The following is an 18,559-nucleotide window of genomic DNA, read 5'->3' on the forward strand; positions in this document are numbered from 1 at the left end:
TTGGTTTACAGTGAATTTATTACAACTAAGGGGCATTGTTAGGCATGACGTAAAGCAGAGTAAACCACAGAGTTTACCTTTAGTAAACCACGGCTTCTTGGGGCTTATTGCTTTATTTTGCTCTGTTTTTAAATGCCCAACCAGTTTTTCTTTGACCTTTTGCAGGTGAAGGGAATGAAGAAATCGGAAACATGATCCAGAATTACATCAAAGAGATCGAGGAGCTCAGGTAATGCATGCAAACACCATACACCCATATCTCAGAGGTTCTTATAACTTCTCTAAATGTGTAATGTTTGTGTGTATTATGTGGTCTTCAGGGCTAAGCTACTGGAGAGTGAGGCTGTAAATGAAAACCTGCGGAAGAACCTGTCCCGCGCCTCCACCCGCACCTCATTTTACGGTCCTACCTCCATTACCCCCAGCCAACTTGCACCTGAAAAAGACGCCACAGAAATCATTGAAATTGCAAAAAAAGACCTGGAGAAACTGAAGAAAAAGGAGAAGAAGAAAAAGAAGAGGTAAGCTTCTGACATTGATGCTTTTAACCATGCAGCTGAGGAACAAGAAACTCAGATTTCCTTTTTATACCTGGACAAACGAGGGTGTGTCAGGGGATTGTTCTGGTCTGCTGTATGCCTCAAATATGTGGTATACAATTTCTTGCTTCCTCACAGGCATCCTTATTGTGATGAGTTGCTTCCAATAGGAAACATTTGAAAATGCTGTAAAGAAAATGCATGCATGTGTGCTGTCCATCTTTGTCACAAGTTCTACTTCCCCTGACCTTTTCACCCAAATGCATTTGTCAGCTTGGTTATATCAGTAAGTAAAACAAAAAGGTAGCTGACCAATGGTAATTGGTTATAGAAACTAAAATAGTCATAATTTAGTATAAATTAGTCATAAATTAATGCCATTTAGTCATACATTATCATTTTTCATCATTTTATTATCCTCACAGTGCAAAATGAATTAAAACTATTTAATATATAGGTAAATGTATAAAACACTGCAGTTTAAGTTTAATACAAAAGTACATTTATTGTGAGTGTAGAGATATTATTGTGTAATTTGCAATGATTCATGGGAGTGAAGTCACTGCTAAATTCAGTTTATATCAGATTATTTAAATCCAAAAAATAGAGGAAAATTTGTAAGTATTCCTGTTTCTCACGTGTTCTTTTCTGCCATCATCTTTGGCACTGTGGTTCCTCTTACTTTCACTTCACCTCACCTCCACCAAACCCCCTCACTCTTGAAGACTCCAGCAGATGGACGAAGGTGCTCATGAAGATCTTGAGAACATCAGGTTCGAGAATGTCATTAAATGCAGTTGTTCCACTAACCATAGTCACAGCACCATGGAAAAGTTGACTCATTGTACTTTCTCCTTCTCTTCTCTAATATAACAATTCAAAACATCACCGGGTAAAGGGTTTAGTGTTTGTGAACCTGTTTCAAGTCCTAGTGAGCTGCCTTTGTGTCTGGTTTCTACAGTACATAGTCAGCAGAACCAACTAGCACTCTTCAGGTTAAGCACACTGTAAAGTTTGACATTAGCACGTTGATAAGCTAATACTTGTTTACTTAAAACATAATAGATAGGCCTAATACATAGTTCACAATTATTGGGTGAAATAGTCCATTCGCAATTAGATTTAACTATTTTTATTGAATCTTGTCTGCACTCAGTGACGTGTCAGTATTATAAAAGATAGCATGTTTCTAGGCTACCCTGTTGAAAAAAACAGCATATGCTGCTTAGGTATGTTTTGAAGCATGACTGCTGGTTTGAACTGGTCATGAGCTGGTTTAAGCTGGTCATATGCTAGTCCTGAGCAGGAGGTAGTTGCTTGGGACCAGCACATGACCTGCTTAGGAACAGCACATGACCATCTTAAACCAGAACATACTGTATGACCAGTTAAGGACCATCTTAAACCAGCAGCCATGCTTCAAAACATACCTAACCAACATATGCAGGGTTTTTTTTCAACAAGGTAATGTTTTGATGTTTTGCATAGCATATAGCAATACATAGCACACACAAATAGATGTCATTAAAATATATACAAATAAAAATATCAAGTCAAGTCACCTTTATTTATATAGCGCTTTAAACAAAATACATTGCGTCAAAGCAACTGAACAACATTCATTAGGAAAACAGTGTGATAAAACATGATAGTTAAAGGCAGTTAATAATTGAATTCAGTGATGTCATCTCTGTTCAGTTTAAATAGTGTCTGTGCATTTATTTGCAATCAAGTCAACGATATCGCTGTAGATGAAGTGACCCCAACTAAGCAAGCCAGAGGCGACAGCGGCAAGGAACCGAAACTCCATCGGTGACAGAATGGAGAATAAAACCTTGGGAGAAACCAGGCTCAGATGGGGGGCCAGTTCTCCTCTGACCAGACGAAACCAGTAGTTCAATTCCAGGCTGCAGCAAAGTCAGATCGTGCAGAAGAATCATCTGTTTCCTGCGGTCTTGTCCTGGTGGTCCTCTGAGACAAGGTCTTTACAGGGGATCTGTATCTGGGGCTCTAGTTGTCCTGGTCTCCGCCGTCTTTCAGGGCTGTAGAGGTCCTTTCTAAGTGCTGATCCACCATCTGGTCTGGATACGTACTGGATCCGGGTGACTGCAGTGACCCTCTGATCTGGATACAGACTGGATCTGGTGGCTACGGTGACCTCGGAATAAGAGAGAAACAGACTAATATTAGCGTAGATGCCATTCTTCTAATGATGTAGCAAGTACATCGGGTGTTATGGGAAGTGTTCCCGGTTCCGGTTTACCTAATTAATGCAGCCTAAAAATCCTTTGGATTTGGATATTAAAAGCATATTAGTATGTTATGTGTAAGCCAGGTTAAAGAGATGGGTCTTTAATCCAGTTTTAAACTGCAAGAGTGTGTCTGCCTCCCGAACAATGTTAGGTAGGTTATTCCAGAGTTTAGGCGCCAAATAGGAAAAGGATCTGCCACCCGCAGTTGATTTTGATATTCTAGGTATTATCAAATTGCCTGAGTTTTGAGAACGTAGCGGACGTAGAGGATTATAATGTAAAAGGAGCTCATTCAAATACTGAGGTGCTAAACCATTCAGGGCTTTATAAGTAATAAGCAATATTTTAAAATCTATACGATGTTTGATAGGGAGCCAGTGCAGTGTTGACAGGACCGGGCTAATATGGTCATACTTCCTGGTTCTAGTAAGAACTCTTGCTGCTGCATTTTGGACTAGCTGTAGTTTGTTTACTAAGCGTGCAGAACAACCACCCAATAAAGCATTACAATAATCTAACCTTGAGGTCATAAATGCATGGATTAACATTTCTGCATTTGACATTTAGAGCAGAGGCCGTAATTTAGATATATTTTTGAGATGGAAAAATGAAGTTTTACAAATGCTAGAAACGTGGCTGTAATGATAAAATCTTCCTAATCATCGGGAAGAAGGAGGCGGGAACCGGCGGACAATCAAATAACATTTTAATAATACAAAATAAACACAAAACAGCGCACCAGCCCCTCACGGACGACTGGTGCGCTCAAATAAGAACCAAAACACAACTAAAAGCCCAGGCCTGGTCCTCTCTCATCCTTTACTGTCGTCGCTCCAGTTTTATATCCTTCCATCTCCTACGTGGGACTCGAGACCGGCGGTGGGTCGCAGGTGTCGCTGATTTGCCCAATCATTGCCGGCCTCACTCCTTGTTCCCACGTCCCTCGGCCCCGCCCCACTTGCCACATACCCCCATCGCCCCTCGCAGGCCGGGGGGTACCCACGAGATTGCGCTCTACTCTCCCCCCCCACCCCTCCGGGGGGGACCGCTCACGGGAACCTGCGGGAACCTGGGGGTAGGACAGACGAGGCGAGAGAAAAGGAAATGGAAGGAGGAGCGACAGAGACGAGAGAGGGGAGAGAGAGAAAAAAAAAATTCCGGTTCCCAGACGCACTGCTGCTCGGCCCTCCACCGGCTGGGCGATCTCCTCCGCGGTACCTGGCGGTGGCACTGGACGGCCCTCGGCGGAGGGCACGACACCCCTCCGCTGCCCGGTGGACGGCGACGGCTCCTCCGGTTTTGGGCAGCCGGTAGGAGTCCCCCGTTCCCTGCTCCTCCGGATACCTTCACGAAGGCAGCAGGCTACAGCCCCCTGGCGAACGGCGCCGACTCCTCCGCTCCCTCACGGACGGCAGCCGTCCCTCCACATCGCGGGCGGTCGGCAGCGAGCTCGCCCGTCCCCGGCAACTCGCTCTAGTCCATCGCCTCGAGCGTCCATGGCGGCATCCTCCTCGCCAGCTCCGTGGCACCGCGGATTCACCACAGCGGCGAGGGATCTTCAGCAGCGCGTCCCTCCTTCTCCCGGGCTTCGGTACCACTGTAATGAATTAAACCTTACTAGTCATCGATAAGAAGGAGGCGGGAACCGGGCGGACAATCAAATAACATTTTAATAACTCCAAAATAAACACAAAACAGCGCACCAGCCCCTCACGGACGACTGGTGCGCTCAAATAAAAACCAAAACACAACTAAAAGCCCAGGCCTGGTCCTCTCTCGTCCTTCACTGTCGTCGCTCCAGTTTTATATCCTTCCATCTCCTACGTGGGACTCGAGACCGGCGGTGGGTCGCAGGTGTCCCTGATTTGCCCAATCATTGCCGGCCTCACTCCTTGTTCCCACGTCCCTCGGCCCCGCCCCACTCGCCACAGTGGCTTTCTAAGGAAAGATTGCAATCAAATAGCACACCTAGGTTCCTAACAGATGACGAAGAATTGACAGAGCAACCATCAAGTCTTAGACAGTGTTCTAGGTTATTACATGCAGAGTTTTTAGGTCCTATAATTAACACCTCTGTTTTTTTTTCAGAATTTAGCAGTAAGAAATTACTCGTCATCCAGTTTTTTATATCGACTATGCATTCCATTAGTTTTTCAAATTGGTGTGTTTCACCGGGCCGCGAAGAAATATAGAGATGAGTATCATCAGCATAACAGTGAAAGCTAACACCATGTTTCCTGATGATATCTCCCAAGGGTAACATATAAAGCGTGAAGAGTAGCGGCCCTAGTACTGAGTCTTGAGGTACTCCATACTGCACTTGTGATCGATATGATACATATTTATTCACAGCTACGAACTGATGGCGGTCATATAAGTACGATTTAAACCATGCACAATGCACTTCCATTAATGCCAACAAAGTGTTCAAGTCTATGCAAAAGAATGTTGAGGTCAATTGTGTCAAACGCAGCACTAAGATCCAATAAAACTAATAGAGAGATACAACCACGATCAGCTGATAAGAGCAGATCATTTGTAACTCTCATCATTTGAGAGCAGTCTCAGTACTATGATACGGTCTAAATCCTGACTGGAAATCCTCACATATACCATTTTTCTCTAAGAAGGAATATAATTGTGAGGATACCACCTTTTCTAGTATCTTGGACAGAAAAGGGAGATTCGAGATTGGTCTATAATAAACTAGTTCTTTGGGGTCAAGTTGTGATTTTAGAGGCTTAATAACAGCCAGTTTGAAGGTTTTGGGGACATATCCTAATGACAATGAGGAATTAATAATAGAAGAGGATCTATGACTTCTGGAAGCACCTCTTTTAGGAGCTTAGATGGTATAGGGTCTAACATACATGTTGTTGGTTTAGATGATTTAACAAGTTTATACAATTCTTCCTCTCCTATAGTAGAGAATGAGTGGAACTGTTCCTCAGGGGGTCTATAGTGCACTGTCTGATGCGATACTGTAGCTGATGGCTGAATGGTTGCAATTTTATCTCTAATAGTATCGATTTTAGAAGTAAAGTAGTTCATAAAGTCATTACTGCTGTGATGTTGGGAAATGTCAACACTTGTTGAGGGTTTATTTTTCGTTAGGGTTATGTTTGTTTTCTTCTAAAAGAGAAGCAAAGTAATCCGATCTAGCAGTTTTTAATGCTTTTCTGTAGGATAGGTTACTTTCCCGCCAAGCAATACGAAATACCTCTAGTTTTGTTTTCCTCCAGCTGTGCTCCATTTTTCGGGCTGCTCTCTTTAGGGTGCGAGTATGCTCATTATACCATGGTGTCAAACTGTTTTCCTTAACCTTCCTTAAGCGTAAAGGAGCAACTTTATTTAAAGTGCTAGAAAAGAGAGAGTCCATAGTTTCTGTTACATCATCAAGTTGTTCTGAGGTTTTGGATATGCTAAGGAATTTGGTTACATCAGGAAGATAACTTAAAAAGCAGTCTTTTGTGGTAGAAGTGATGGTTCTTCCATACTTGTAACAAGAAGTAGAATTTACAATTTTGGCTATATGAAGTTTGCACAAAACTAAATAATGATCTGAGATATCATCACTTGGCTACATAATTTCAACACTATCAACATCAATTCCATGTGACAGTATTAATCTAGAGTATTATTTCGACAATGAGTAAGTCCTGAAACGTGTTGTCTAACCCCAATAGAGTTCAGAATGTCTATAAATGCTGATCCCAATGAATCTTTTTCATTATCAACATGGATATTAAAATCACCAACTATTAAAACTTTATCTGCAGCCAGAACTAACTCGGATGTAAAATCACCAAACTCTTTAATAAAGTCTGTATGGTGCCCTGGTGGCCTGTATATAGTAGCCAGTACAAACGTGACAGGGGATTTATCATTAACATTTGTTTCTCTGGATAATGTTATATGAAGCACCATCAATGAATTTACAATGTGGGATCTTGAATTGCCTTATCTATGTGTGATACGGCCATAAATGTGGGTCAAAAGAATGCATCTTAGAAGGCAATACATGATATTTAAGACAAATTATTCATGAAAAGGTGTCCTCTTATATTGCTTGGACAAAATACTGCACATTTCTTTGTGAAATTTAAATATGTCAAAAAACAAAACTACACTGAAATTTTAAGAAAACCCCCAAATCAAATGAATAAATAATACAAATACAAGAAGTATGTTCATATAAACAAATTAAGGCTTTTCAAGTGCTGTTTCCATTTAAAATTTGAGAAAACTATTGTATTTTAATCACGATCTAAACAAAAATGCTCCATACATGCAGCATGAGCAGGTTTTATGCTAAATTAGATTGTATAATTTAGACAATTTGAAGCAAAAACAGAATGGTCTGACTTTAGCTTTGTGAAACTATCTGCACAAATCAAAAACAGCAGACAGGGTGAATGAAAATGCAAATTCATTCTCTTCAAGCAGGTGGCACTTATGGAACAGCAGTGACACTTATAAACACTACTTTAATATGCATTATACAGAGACAAGAAAATACCATCTTAACTTTTCTTAAGTCAGTCAGTTCCTCTCGGAGATAAGTTCATATAAACTCGCAACCCCAAATGTATCGCAATTTGTTTAACATCTCAACCGAATTTAATCGTCACATATTTGTATTGTTTTTTTAACCGGCTTGGTGTGCATCATTACTTCCATAGTCAGGAGCACATCTGTGTTGCCTTAAAATGTTTTATAGGCAGGTAGCTCACTAGGGTTTGGAAGAAAGCTTTTAGACTCTTTTATTAAAACCTCATTCATTTAGTCAAGTTTTATTTTGGTAGCCCTTTAAGATGTGTATTCAACTCACATTCATGTTGATAAATATGTGATGTTGCTTTAGAGTCTAACAGTGTAATGGGCTCAGCTAATTCACTAACATTGAATGATTTAATCAGTTAACAATAATAGATCTTGGAATCAAGTAATTTGTGCTTCAAAGTCCCCATCAAATCAAAATAAACATTTTTGGATGCTCCTTCAATAGGACACACATCAATGCTGCAAAGAGGATTGTGATCATCAATGATTCCATTGGGTCTTTAAGCAAATTATGGTACTAAGGGGTTTGTTTTTATTGAGTTTGATGTACAGTAATAGGTTTAATGATGTTCTTATAATGTGATGCAGTGTCATAAAAGAGGAGGGGCCAGATAATGAGCAGGATAAAGAGGCCTCCGAAAGAGCAAACGAGGAGCCAGAAGCGGTAAGTTAAACTCTCTCCTGTGTGTACAAAAGATATGCTGTTTTAATGTATTGATCATTCACTGTCTCTGAGATTCAGTGAGGCAAATATTTGCTTCTAATAATGCCAATTCTCTTGCAGGATGTGAGTGATCATGATGAAGGTGAGGAAGCTGAGGGTGATGAAGAGGAGGATGAGATGGAGGTAGACAGCTCTGATGAGTCTGACTCTGAAGAGGAAAAAGGTAAAATGTCTGCATTTAATATGTGATGGTTCAGATCTTTTTTATATATATGAATGAATGTATTTGTTTGTCTGTTTGTTTTTGAAAAAGTTGGATAAGCAAATAATTCAAAAAGTGGTTGGTTTTCAAGTAAATTTAAGTGAGACAACATAATAAAGCTATGGATTCATGTATTCTGCAGGCATAGATTGTATGTTTTTTGTTTTTTGTCAATCATCTGAGAACTAATGGTTTTATAATCTGTAGTGGATAGAAGTTTAATATCTGTGGCACATCAGCTTTTTAAAATTCCTTTGTTTAATATGTATTAAATTATTTTGTACTATAAATGTAATAAAACATTTTATTAACATGTTAATTTTAAACCTTTTTGAAAAAGAATTTTAATAATTTTATTAACTTGATAAGTCTGGCTTTTGTTGAGGTCAAAAACCTTAATTCTATGCATGTGTATGTTAACAGAGGACTTCCAGGCAGATCTGGCCAACATCACATGTGAGATCGCCATCAAACAGCGGCTGATCGATGAACTGGAGAACAGTCAGAGGCGTCTGCACACGCTCAAACAACAGTATGAGCAGAAACTCATGATGCTGCAGAGCAAAATCAGAGACACACAGCTGGAGAGAGACCGTGTACTGCAAAACATGGGTACAACATACACACAGTATATGGATAAACAACAAACTATGCAAGTTATGAATGTTTCAAAAAGATGATCACATTGTGAATGAAATCGTGCACCTGCAGCATTCAACTCTCAGTAAATCTCTTGTGCCCTCTTCTGGTTGGATTTTGAAACAGCTGGAATGAAAATGCAAAACATAACTTAAAAAAAATGTTAAAGGCCTTTTACACACCACATGCTTAAACAAAGCAAACCATAAGCAAAATGTAAGTTGCACAACTGCTTAACAGTCGCAGAACTGTTTGCTACTTAAATATCCAAATGTATAATTCATTATAATCATATTTCTGTGCAGGCTCAGTGGAGTCATGTACGGAGGAGAAAGCAAAAAAGATAAAGTCAGAATATGAGAAGAAGTTGAACTGTATGAACAAGGAGATGCTGAAACTGCAGTCGGCACAAAAAGAACATGCACGCCTGCTGAAGAACCAATCACAGTACGAGAAACAGCTGAGGAAGCTACAGCAGGAAGTGACTGAGATGAAGAAAACCAAAGTAGGCTTGTCTGTGCTGGACCGTTTACACTCACAGCAGCCACGGGGTCTTATTATTGTCTTTGTTTCACTCAGGTGGTTTTGATGAAACAGATGAAGGAACAGCAGGAGAAGAACCGAGTCACGGAGACCCGCCGCAGCCGAGAGATCGCCACACTCAAGAAAGACCATCGCAAACAGGAGGTGACCCACTGTACCCTGAACAGCTCCAGAGATTTATGGGGAATTCTCAGACAAAATTCCTGCTCATTCCCTTTTTTTCTCTCTCTCTCTTTCTTGTCTCTTTTAGCACCAGCTAAGGCAGCTTGAAGCTCAAAAGAGACAGCAGGAGCTCATTCTGCGCAGGAGGGCAGAGGAGGTGACTGAAACAGGATTATTGGGGAATTACCATTTTGTTTTGTTTTTTGTTACAAAAGCATTGGTTTGATGGCAGTAGAGACACAACTTCTCAAAAAGAGTTTTAGCATGCTGACAGTCCAAAGGTTATCACTAAACCAAACAATGGTTTGTTTATTGTCTTTTTTTTCCTTTTTTTTTAATTCTAGAGGTTAACCATCCTGGCCAATCTCTAATGTACATTATTTAAGTTTATGATAATATAATTCAAGTTAATTTAATTGTTTTTTTTGTTTTGCTTTTTTTTTTACTTAAAATCAAATAAAATTAGTTTCACATGAAATCTTAAAGCGATTGATGACCACAAACTGAAAAATCTTTCATAAATTGACTTTCATTCCGCTTTGAAACATAAATTTCTGGCCCTCCATTGAATGTCCATTCCATTAAGACTTTGATGCTTCAAAAAGTCCATAAATCCATTGTAACAGTAATCCATATGAAGGGAGCAGTTTAATCCAGATTCTTTATATGATAAACTGATTTAATGTAAACTTGTATTTGCATAAAAATTTTGTGTTACGTGTGTGTGTGTATGTGTGTGTGTATAAATAAATAAATGTATTTATTTATAAAATAAAATAAAACAATTGCAAGGTTAACTGAAAGATTTAACAATGTATGAAAAAGTAAACAAAACAATGAAAATAAATAGAGAAAATAAACAAAAAAAATGCAATCATTCAGGTTTCAATAAAAATAGCTTCATTTGTTTCCCGATAACAAAAAACATGAGGGTAAATAATGACATTTATCTTAATTTTTGGGTGAGCCATCCCTTTACTCACTTAATAGAAAAATATTATTTATTCTTTGAATCAGATAACTGCCCTGAGGCGCCAGGTGCGACCAGCATCAGGCAAGGTTAACCGTAAGATCAGTTTACCGGAGCCTTTGCAGGAGTTTTCAGCCCGTACAACTCCTGTCCGACCACAAACCACTGGGGCCACAGCTCCTAATGGGACGAGGTGATGTGCGTTTCATTTCAGAAGGGCCGACTCCTGGGTATCTGAGTGACTGATGTGGTCATGATATTTTTATTTCAGAAAGTACCAGATGAGAACAGGAGGGCTGTACTCTACCAGGACGGCGCGGGCCAAATGGCAGACGCTAGAGCGGCGCATTAGTGACATCATCATGCAGAGGATGACCATCTCCAATATGGAGACTGACATGAACCGCTTGCTTAAGGTGACCAAGAACAGCCTTTAATTATTACTTTTTTTATTATTATTATTAAAGAAATTAAATCAAACAGGTTTTAAGCAAATTCGAGATTGAGTTAATTGACAAACTTTTCTTTTTTTTATTTTACGTGTACAGCAACGTGAGGAGTTGACCAAACGCAGAGAGAAGGTGATGAGGAAGAGGGACAAAATTGCCAGTGAAGACACAGATGCTGATAGGACAATTCTCTCTCTTACCGAAGAGATGGAGTCGCTGACCGCTAACATCGACTACATCAACGACAGCATTGCAGACTGCCAGGCCAACATCATGCAGATGGAAGAGGCCAAGGTGCATATTGGACACAGGAGATCATGTTATACACAGTATTACACTCTAATACACACAGTAAAATAATAATAATATACCAGCAGTCCCCATTTATGATGAAAAAAAAATGCATTGTGGGACAGATAACATTGATTCCATGGTTCGCTATAGGAGGAGGGAGATACAGTGGACGTCTCTGCTGTGATCAGCTCATGCACTCTATCAGAGGCCCGTGTCTTACTCGACCACTTCCTCCTAATGGCGATCAATAAGGTACTGGAGCTAGATTTTCAGTTTGACATTAGAGATGCTAAATATTTTTAGATAATTCTTAGATTTGCATTTGCGTTTGCGCTTAACATATTAGCTTTATTTTTATTTTATTTTATTTCGAACAATGAAAACCTTTTTTATGACATTATATTCTCCTGGATAATATAATATAATATAATATAATATAATATAATATAATATAATATAATATAATATAATATAATATAATATAATATAATATAATATAATATAATATAATATAATATAATATAATATAATATAATATAATATAATATAATATAATATAATATAATTTTTTAGTTTTTTTTTTTCTTTTTTGTTAATTTATAATAAATATTCAGTTTCATTCAGTTTATAATATAATATAATATAATATAATATAATATAATATAATATAATATAATATAATATAATATAATATAATATAATATAATATAATATAATATAATATAATATAATACCTTAGATACCCCTCGATAGTACATTCTGTTTCTGTTTTTCTTTTTTGTTAATTTATAATAAATATTAAGTTTCATTCAGTTCATAATATAATATAATATGATCCAATTTTTTTTGTCAAGCTATCTTTGTATTATGTTTGTTGGCATTGAGTCATCATCTTCTCATAAAAACATAATATCAGTCGACCACTATTTTAGTGATTGTTAAATTTTGGTATCAGCCAAAATATCCACAGTGGCATGTTTTTAATTTAGATATAATTTGTTATTGGTATAACCATTGGTATAATGATTATCATTGGAAGAACAATAAATCTTAAATCTTTGATTTAAGATTTTAGATAAAATAAAAAGACATCTGCAATACATTTTGCTTACATAATATGAACCATATCTCTCAGTGCAACTGAATATTTAATAATGTAGGCCAGGACTTTTTCCACCTGACTGGTTAAAAGATTGTTATAATAATATAGGTTTATATTATTTTTCCACACCTGCAAACATTTCAATGTCCAACACTATTCTCAGGGCTTACAAGCTGCACAGAAGGAGTCTCAGATCAAAGTGATGGAGGGTCGTTTGAAACAGACCGAGATAAACAGCGCCACACAGAACCAGCTACTCTTCCACATGCTGAAGGAGAAAGCAGAGCTCAACCCTGAACTGGACGCTCTGCTCGGGAATGCTCTCCAAGGTCCGACACACATAAATGCACAATTCACATTTAGCTGTGTGGTTTTCGTTATCTAGACTTGTTCCTTTGAGATCACTTAAGTTTGATTTTGATTTGCTTTTGTCTTTTTGTTGGCTGGATTCTAACAGAACTAGGTAGCGTGCCATCGGGTAAGTAGAGGCCAATAGAGTTGTCCACCAGTGCATGTGTCTCTCCCTCAGACTAACAGACAGTAACAGGAGCGTAGAGCTTGCTTGAACCCCCCCTTTGGACTTTACTCTTTGAGGAACATGTCTCTCAACTGGAGCATCAACTATAAAAGCACTTCAAAATCTTAAGAGCTTAAAGACCCTTGCAGTATGTAGAGTCTGCTAGCTTTTGTTTGTTTGTGATAGTGTTAGATTCAGCTATAATTCCAGTATTATGCTGGGGTGTAATAATAATAATATTACTATTATCATCTTCATCATTATTATTATTATTGCAAGGAAATATATGCTTATATATATTTATTTATTCATTTATTTATTTTTTATTTGTTTTATTTTTTTGCTGATATAAAATTAACCAACATTGTGAATACTTCAAGGATATTAACACCATTTTACATTTATTAATGTCTTCACTATTCCTTGTGATATTTTTATAGCATGTTTATAAGAATATTTAAGAGTACATTTAAGATATTTAAAACTACATTAGCAAAAATGCAGGTAGATATGGGAAGTTTGATGTGCTCTCACAAATCAGTTCTTTTGAACAGTCTGTTTCAATAAATCAGTTGCGCCCTCAGATTCCAGATTTTCAAATAGTTGTTTCTCAGCCAAATACTGTCCTATCCTAACAAGCCATACATTAAAGGAAAGCTTATTTATTCCACCTTTAGCTGATGTATAAATCTCAATTTCAAGAAATGATTTATGACTGGTTTTGCGGTCAAGGGTCACGTTTTACATTTATAATGTTTGAATATGTTTAGTGGTACATATAAATAAATGATTAAATATGAGATTATTTAATAACTGTTACTAGATTTATTTTTTATTAGGAGTAGTAATTATTTAAGCATTTTTGGGCACATTTTAAATCTTGTTAGTAAATCTAAAAAAAAAAAACTTTAAAATTAAATTATTTTCATTCATTAGAGTCACTTTTCAGGTGGTAAAACATACAGCTGAACTAAATAATAATTTACTAGTCCTTTCTCTGTGTCTGACCTAGTGATCACACATCCTTACAAAAATATGTTTGCAAGCCTAATACTGGTGTCCTGGCTGTAGACTGACCATATCTGCTCTCCTCTAGTTCTGTTGAATTCAGGGTTGTGATAACAACACTATTATGCATGTCCCTTCAATAATAATGTTAGCTGATATAGCTAAATGAGGGAGCACGAGTGTTTCTGAATGCTGAAGTGTGTGTGTTTATGTGTGTTTGCTCAGAAAATGGTGATGAAAGCAGCAGTGATGAATCAGCACAGAGTCCGGCTACAGAGAAAAGGTGAAGCACTACAGTTAGGCCAATAAAGCTCTTTAAACTGAATTGTAAATCTGTCTTGATGTTAAAGCTAGCATTTTTTTTGCAAATGGTTATTTGGCTCCAGTGTGCATTTCGATCAATATCAGCATCTCACAGGAACTTACAGTTTTGCTTTTTCTGTGTCTCTCGCAGTTGTTTGGCTTCGGATCTCATGAAACTTTGCGGAGAAACCAAAGCCAGGAATAAGGTAGAACAGTAGTAATTTTACTTATTATATATATATATATATATATATATATATATATATATATATATATATATATATATATATACTGTATACACAACTCACTGGCCACAAAATAGTAAGGTGTTCGATTCACATGTTCGATTGCTTGGTGACACAAATTGCTAATCAGCCAATCACATGGCAGCACCAAAGATTTGGTAAAGATGACTTGCTGAACTTCAAACCGAGCATCAGAATGTGGAAGAAAGGGGATTTAAGTCACTTTGAACATGGAATGGTTGTTGGTGTATACGTATATATATATATATATATATATATATATATATAATAAAGGACACTGTGATTAAATCCTATTGTGACAAGTAGTTTGGTTCTGGTTTTGTATTATTTACTTCCTACTGTGTTATCCACATAATTATGGTTTAGCTAATTGATAATTATAAACACATAATAATAGTTTATCATACAGCAATAACAACAACAATAGAAGCCCTAATTATCTTCATTGAGGAGAAAAAAGAATTGGTTGGGAGCATAAACTAAGCTGAATACTAGATCATAAGACAAAAGCATGACAAAAATGGTCCCTGATGTACAAATTCATTATTTGAGTTTATAATACATTTAGGCTCGCAGAAGAACCACCACCCAAATGGAGCTGTTGTACGCAAACTCTGGTGACACTGAAGCCCCTCCAGAGGATTTCTCTGCCCCTTTGCTTCCTGTAGTGGAGAGTCCAGAAGGACATAAAGAACCGACACCCATTCCCCATTTAGGGGACAGAGACTCAGTGGCCTTCAACTCTAGCTTAGCAACCAGAACAAATGCCGTGTGAGTGCTTTGTGAACATATATAATTTAAAAACAAGCAAAATCCATGTATTATATAAATATTTATTTTCACAATCATTTTTGAAAAAAGTCCTTTATTCTAAACTGCTCAAAAGCATGTTGAGACATTCTAATAAACATTACAGTCATGTCTGATGGGATGTTTTTCAGTCGTACTGACTTTTGTCTAATGCATAGCTCCAGTGCCAGATCTCCCACGGCTACAGAAAGGAAGTCTCTGGACCGCTCACCTCTCACCCGCAGAAGAGCTCAGGACAGGAGCCACAATCCTTCAGAAAGAATCAAAACCCTGGACAAACAGTAAGAAATAGCCTGTTACACATAAACATCTTCCTTCCAAACATCTTTGATTTATTTGTTTACAGATGTTCTAAATGTCTTTAATTACTAAAGAGAACATCTATAGTTTCATTCAGCGAACAAAAACAAAGTTTACTAAGGCAAGCATTAATAGTACTGTAATAATTAATCACTATAGAATAGAATAATAATTCTAGGCTCAAACAGCCTAGAAGACTTAACAACCAGCCTGATCACCATAACAACAATCTTTATAAAGCAGTTACCATTACAAAACAACCACTTTTGCAAGTATCTGTCTCTCCACTTCAAAACCTATTTTGCTTTGATCTTCTCATAATTATTTTCTCTGTCTGATCCTACATTAATGTGGGAGTGGTGGCTCTTGTTGCATATTGTCTGTGGTGTTCAGTTTGGACATGGATAGATACATATCTGCTATTGTAAAGGCCTTCACTCATTCAAAAGTACATAATTATGTTTTTAAGGATATCATTTACTGTAAAGAAATTATTAGAAATTTCACCAATCATTTATTTTACCTCCAAATACAACATCATAAAGGGATAGTTCACAGAAAAATGCAAACTCTGACATCATTTACTCACACTTTAGTGTAAGTTTTTTTTTTCTTCTTCTTCTGTTGAGCACACAATAATAATTTCTAAGCATTTATAGAATGTGGGTAATCAAGCAGTCGACTGTAGGCATTGACTTCCATAGAATGGAAAAATTCATATTATGGAAGTCAATGGCTACTGTAAACTGTTTGGTTACCTGCATTTCTTCAAAATATCTTCTATGGTGTTCAGCGGAAGAAACTCATACAGGTTTTGAGCGACATGTGGGTGAGTAAATGATGACAGAATTATCATTTTTGGGTGATCTATCCTTTAAAACACTTTTGCTGTAGAATTTGGTTAGAAGTAGGTATCTTAAAAAGCAGCATCATATTGCAAGTTGCTACCAACCTTTTAAGGTCAGTTCACATTAGCAAACTCTAGTCAAAATTTCTCAGAAAAGGTCCATTGTCCATTTGCAACAGTTTACTATTGTTTGAATTCCTATTGTAATGACAGGACTTATCCCCATCAAAAATTCAGATTTTAAAGGAATCCAGTCATTTCTGTAGAAATCCACACAATCAAGTGTTTTGTGTGAGGGCAAAAAAATTTTCCCACACAGATTTCTCAATGAAATTAAGTTGGTAATGTGGATTTCACCAAATGGCTTGGTTGACCACTGTGTGAGCTGTGCTTCACATTGCTACACCCGAAATCTGCGTGGGAAAATATTTCGCCCTCACAAAAATTTTTTGCTATACCTTGGATTCTTGTCGAAATTAATGTATTTTGCAGGCAAAAATTCACAGAACAATGGTAATTGTGATCACACGTTTAGAACAACCTATGATACCTTAAATTGGTCTCTAGCTAGGCAGCTTGCTATGGTTTGAAACAGAGCCAGTGTATTATATTTATCTGATTTGACTGAATGTTTAATTGCTGTATCATGTGTTTTTTGGTCCAGAGGTGCGTCAAGCCCAGCTCCGGCGAGCCGCTCCAGTCGAGCAGGCAGACTGCAGTGTGTGCACGTGGCAGAGGGTCATACTAAACCCCTGCTATGTGTGGACTCAACAGATGATCTGCTCTTCACTGGTTCAAAGGGTCAGTGAACTTTATGTTTTTTATGTAAAGAGTGACAGCCTTATAAACAGGTCTTTACTACAGTAAAATTACAAAAAAAATTATATAATTAACACTTTACTAAATGTCACCTCAAGCACAGTCAGCCATTTATATATTACACCATATATTACACAGTTGATTAGCTAATTAAAAATTCAGGTAATACATTTAATCTTTTAGCAACTGTAAATAAGGGGGTTAGGCTGGAGGGTTTATTAAAACATTCAAACCATAGTTAACATAATTTCTAGAGAACTCTGTACACAGACTCTACAGGTAAAAAAAAAAAGAGTGTGCTGGCTGATCATTTCAGCTGTTGGCACAATGCAAACTAGCACAATGTGCTAGCAGAATTGATATTTAGTTTAACCTAACTGCATTTGTTTTAATCAATATAATCAATTATAAATGCAGGGAATTTCTGCTTCTGAATTTAGGTTGTTACCCATAAAGCATTGCTAGTACAAGAATGATAAAAATTGTGTTGATAAACATTGATAAACATTGTGGTTAGAGAGTTTGACTCTTAACCTTAAGGATGTTGGTTCAAGTCTTGGGCCGGCAATACTACGACTTAGGTGCCCTTAAACAAGGCACTGAACCCCCAACTGCTCCCTGGGCGCCGTGTTCACTGCTGTGTGTGTGCACTTTGGATGGGTTAAATGCAGTGCACAAATTTTGAGTATGGGTCAACATACTTAGCTGTATGTCACATCACTTTTACTTTCTATCCCCATCCATTCCTCTTTTTATCTCAGATCGCACATGTAAAGTGTGGAACCTGGTAACGGGTCAGGAGATCATGTCTCTTGGAGATCATCCCAGTAGTGTAGTGTCAGTCCGATACTGTTCCAGCCTGGTCTTTACTGTCTCTACTGCTTATGTCAAAGTATGGGACATCCGTGACTCCGCCAAATGCATCCGCACCCTCACGTGAGTCATTCTGATACTGTTTGATTTATTTAAAGCCATTGTTCTCTGATGCATATAAATATTTAACTTATGGTTGCTCATTTTATCCCTCTGTCTCCTTCAGATCTTCTGGACAGGTGTCTCAAGGTGATACGTGTGGGAGCAGTTCTGTTGCCATTCCTCCAGGGGAAAATCAGATCAATCAGATCGCCCTCAATTCTTCCGGAACGTTCCTTTATGCTGCATCAGGCAACACAGTCAGGATGTGGGACTTGAGAAGGTACTGAACAATTTTACCATGAGGGTCTGGAAGTTATTTACAGTGCTAAATAGGA

At 37.6% G+C, this 18,559-nt stretch overlaps 1 protein-coding gene across 3 annotated transcripts in view; it reads left to right on the forward strand.

The window, feature by feature from the left end:
• Positions 1–18,559, forward strand: part of LOC132099077 (kinesin-like protein KIF21A) — a 44,719-nt gene that overhangs the window by 20,679 nt on the left and 5,481 nt on the right. The window contains exons 10-31 of one of the 3 annotated variants that reach the window (XM_059505511.1): positions 166–229; positions 321–521; positions 1,265–1,312; positions 7,943–8,018; positions 8,139–8,241; positions 8,704–8,892; positions 9,225–9,424; positions 9,499–9,606; positions 9,713–9,781; positions 10,642–10,787; positions 10,866–11,010; positions 11,143–11,337; positions 11,488–11,589; positions 12,603–12,768; positions 12,897–12,917; positions 14,190–14,247; positions 14,419–14,473; positions 15,102–15,304; positions 15,502–15,624; positions 17,155–17,291; positions 18,071–18,245; positions 18,349–18,504. In XM_059505511.1, the coding sequence (XP_059361494.1) occupies positions 166–229; positions 321–521; positions 1,265–1,312; positions 7,943–8,018; positions 8,139–8,241; positions 8,704–8,892; positions 9,225–9,424; positions 9,499–9,606; positions 9,713–9,781; positions 10,642–10,787; positions 10,866–11,010; positions 11,143–11,337; positions 11,488–11,589; positions 12,603–12,768; positions 12,897–12,917; positions 14,190–14,247; positions 14,419–14,473; positions 15,102–15,304; positions 15,502–15,624; positions 17,155–17,291; positions 18,071–18,245; positions 18,349–18,504 (2,740 nt within the window). The remainder of the gene's footprint in view (positions 1–165; positions 230–320; positions 522–1,264; positions 1,313–7,942; positions 8,019–8,138; positions 8,242–8,703; positions 8,893–9,224; positions 9,425–9,498; positions 9,607–9,712; positions 9,782–10,641; positions 10,788–10,865; positions 11,011–11,142; positions 11,338–11,487; positions 11,590–12,602; positions 12,769–12,896; positions 12,918–14,189; positions 14,248–14,418; positions 14,474–15,101; positions 15,305–15,501; positions 15,625–17,154; positions 17,292–18,070; positions 18,246–18,348; positions 18,505–18,559) is intronic. The other 2 variants (XM_059505512.1, XM_059505513.1) reach the window with 2 other exon arrangements.

The sequence above is a fragment of the Carassius carassius genome, chromosome 22, assembly GCF_963082965.1.
Source record: "Carassius carassius chromosome 22, fCarCar2.1, whole genome shotgun sequence".
NCBI classification, from domain to species: domain Eukaryota; kingdom Metazoa; phylum Chordata; class Actinopteri; order Cypriniformes; family Cyprinidae; genus Carassius; species Carassius carassius.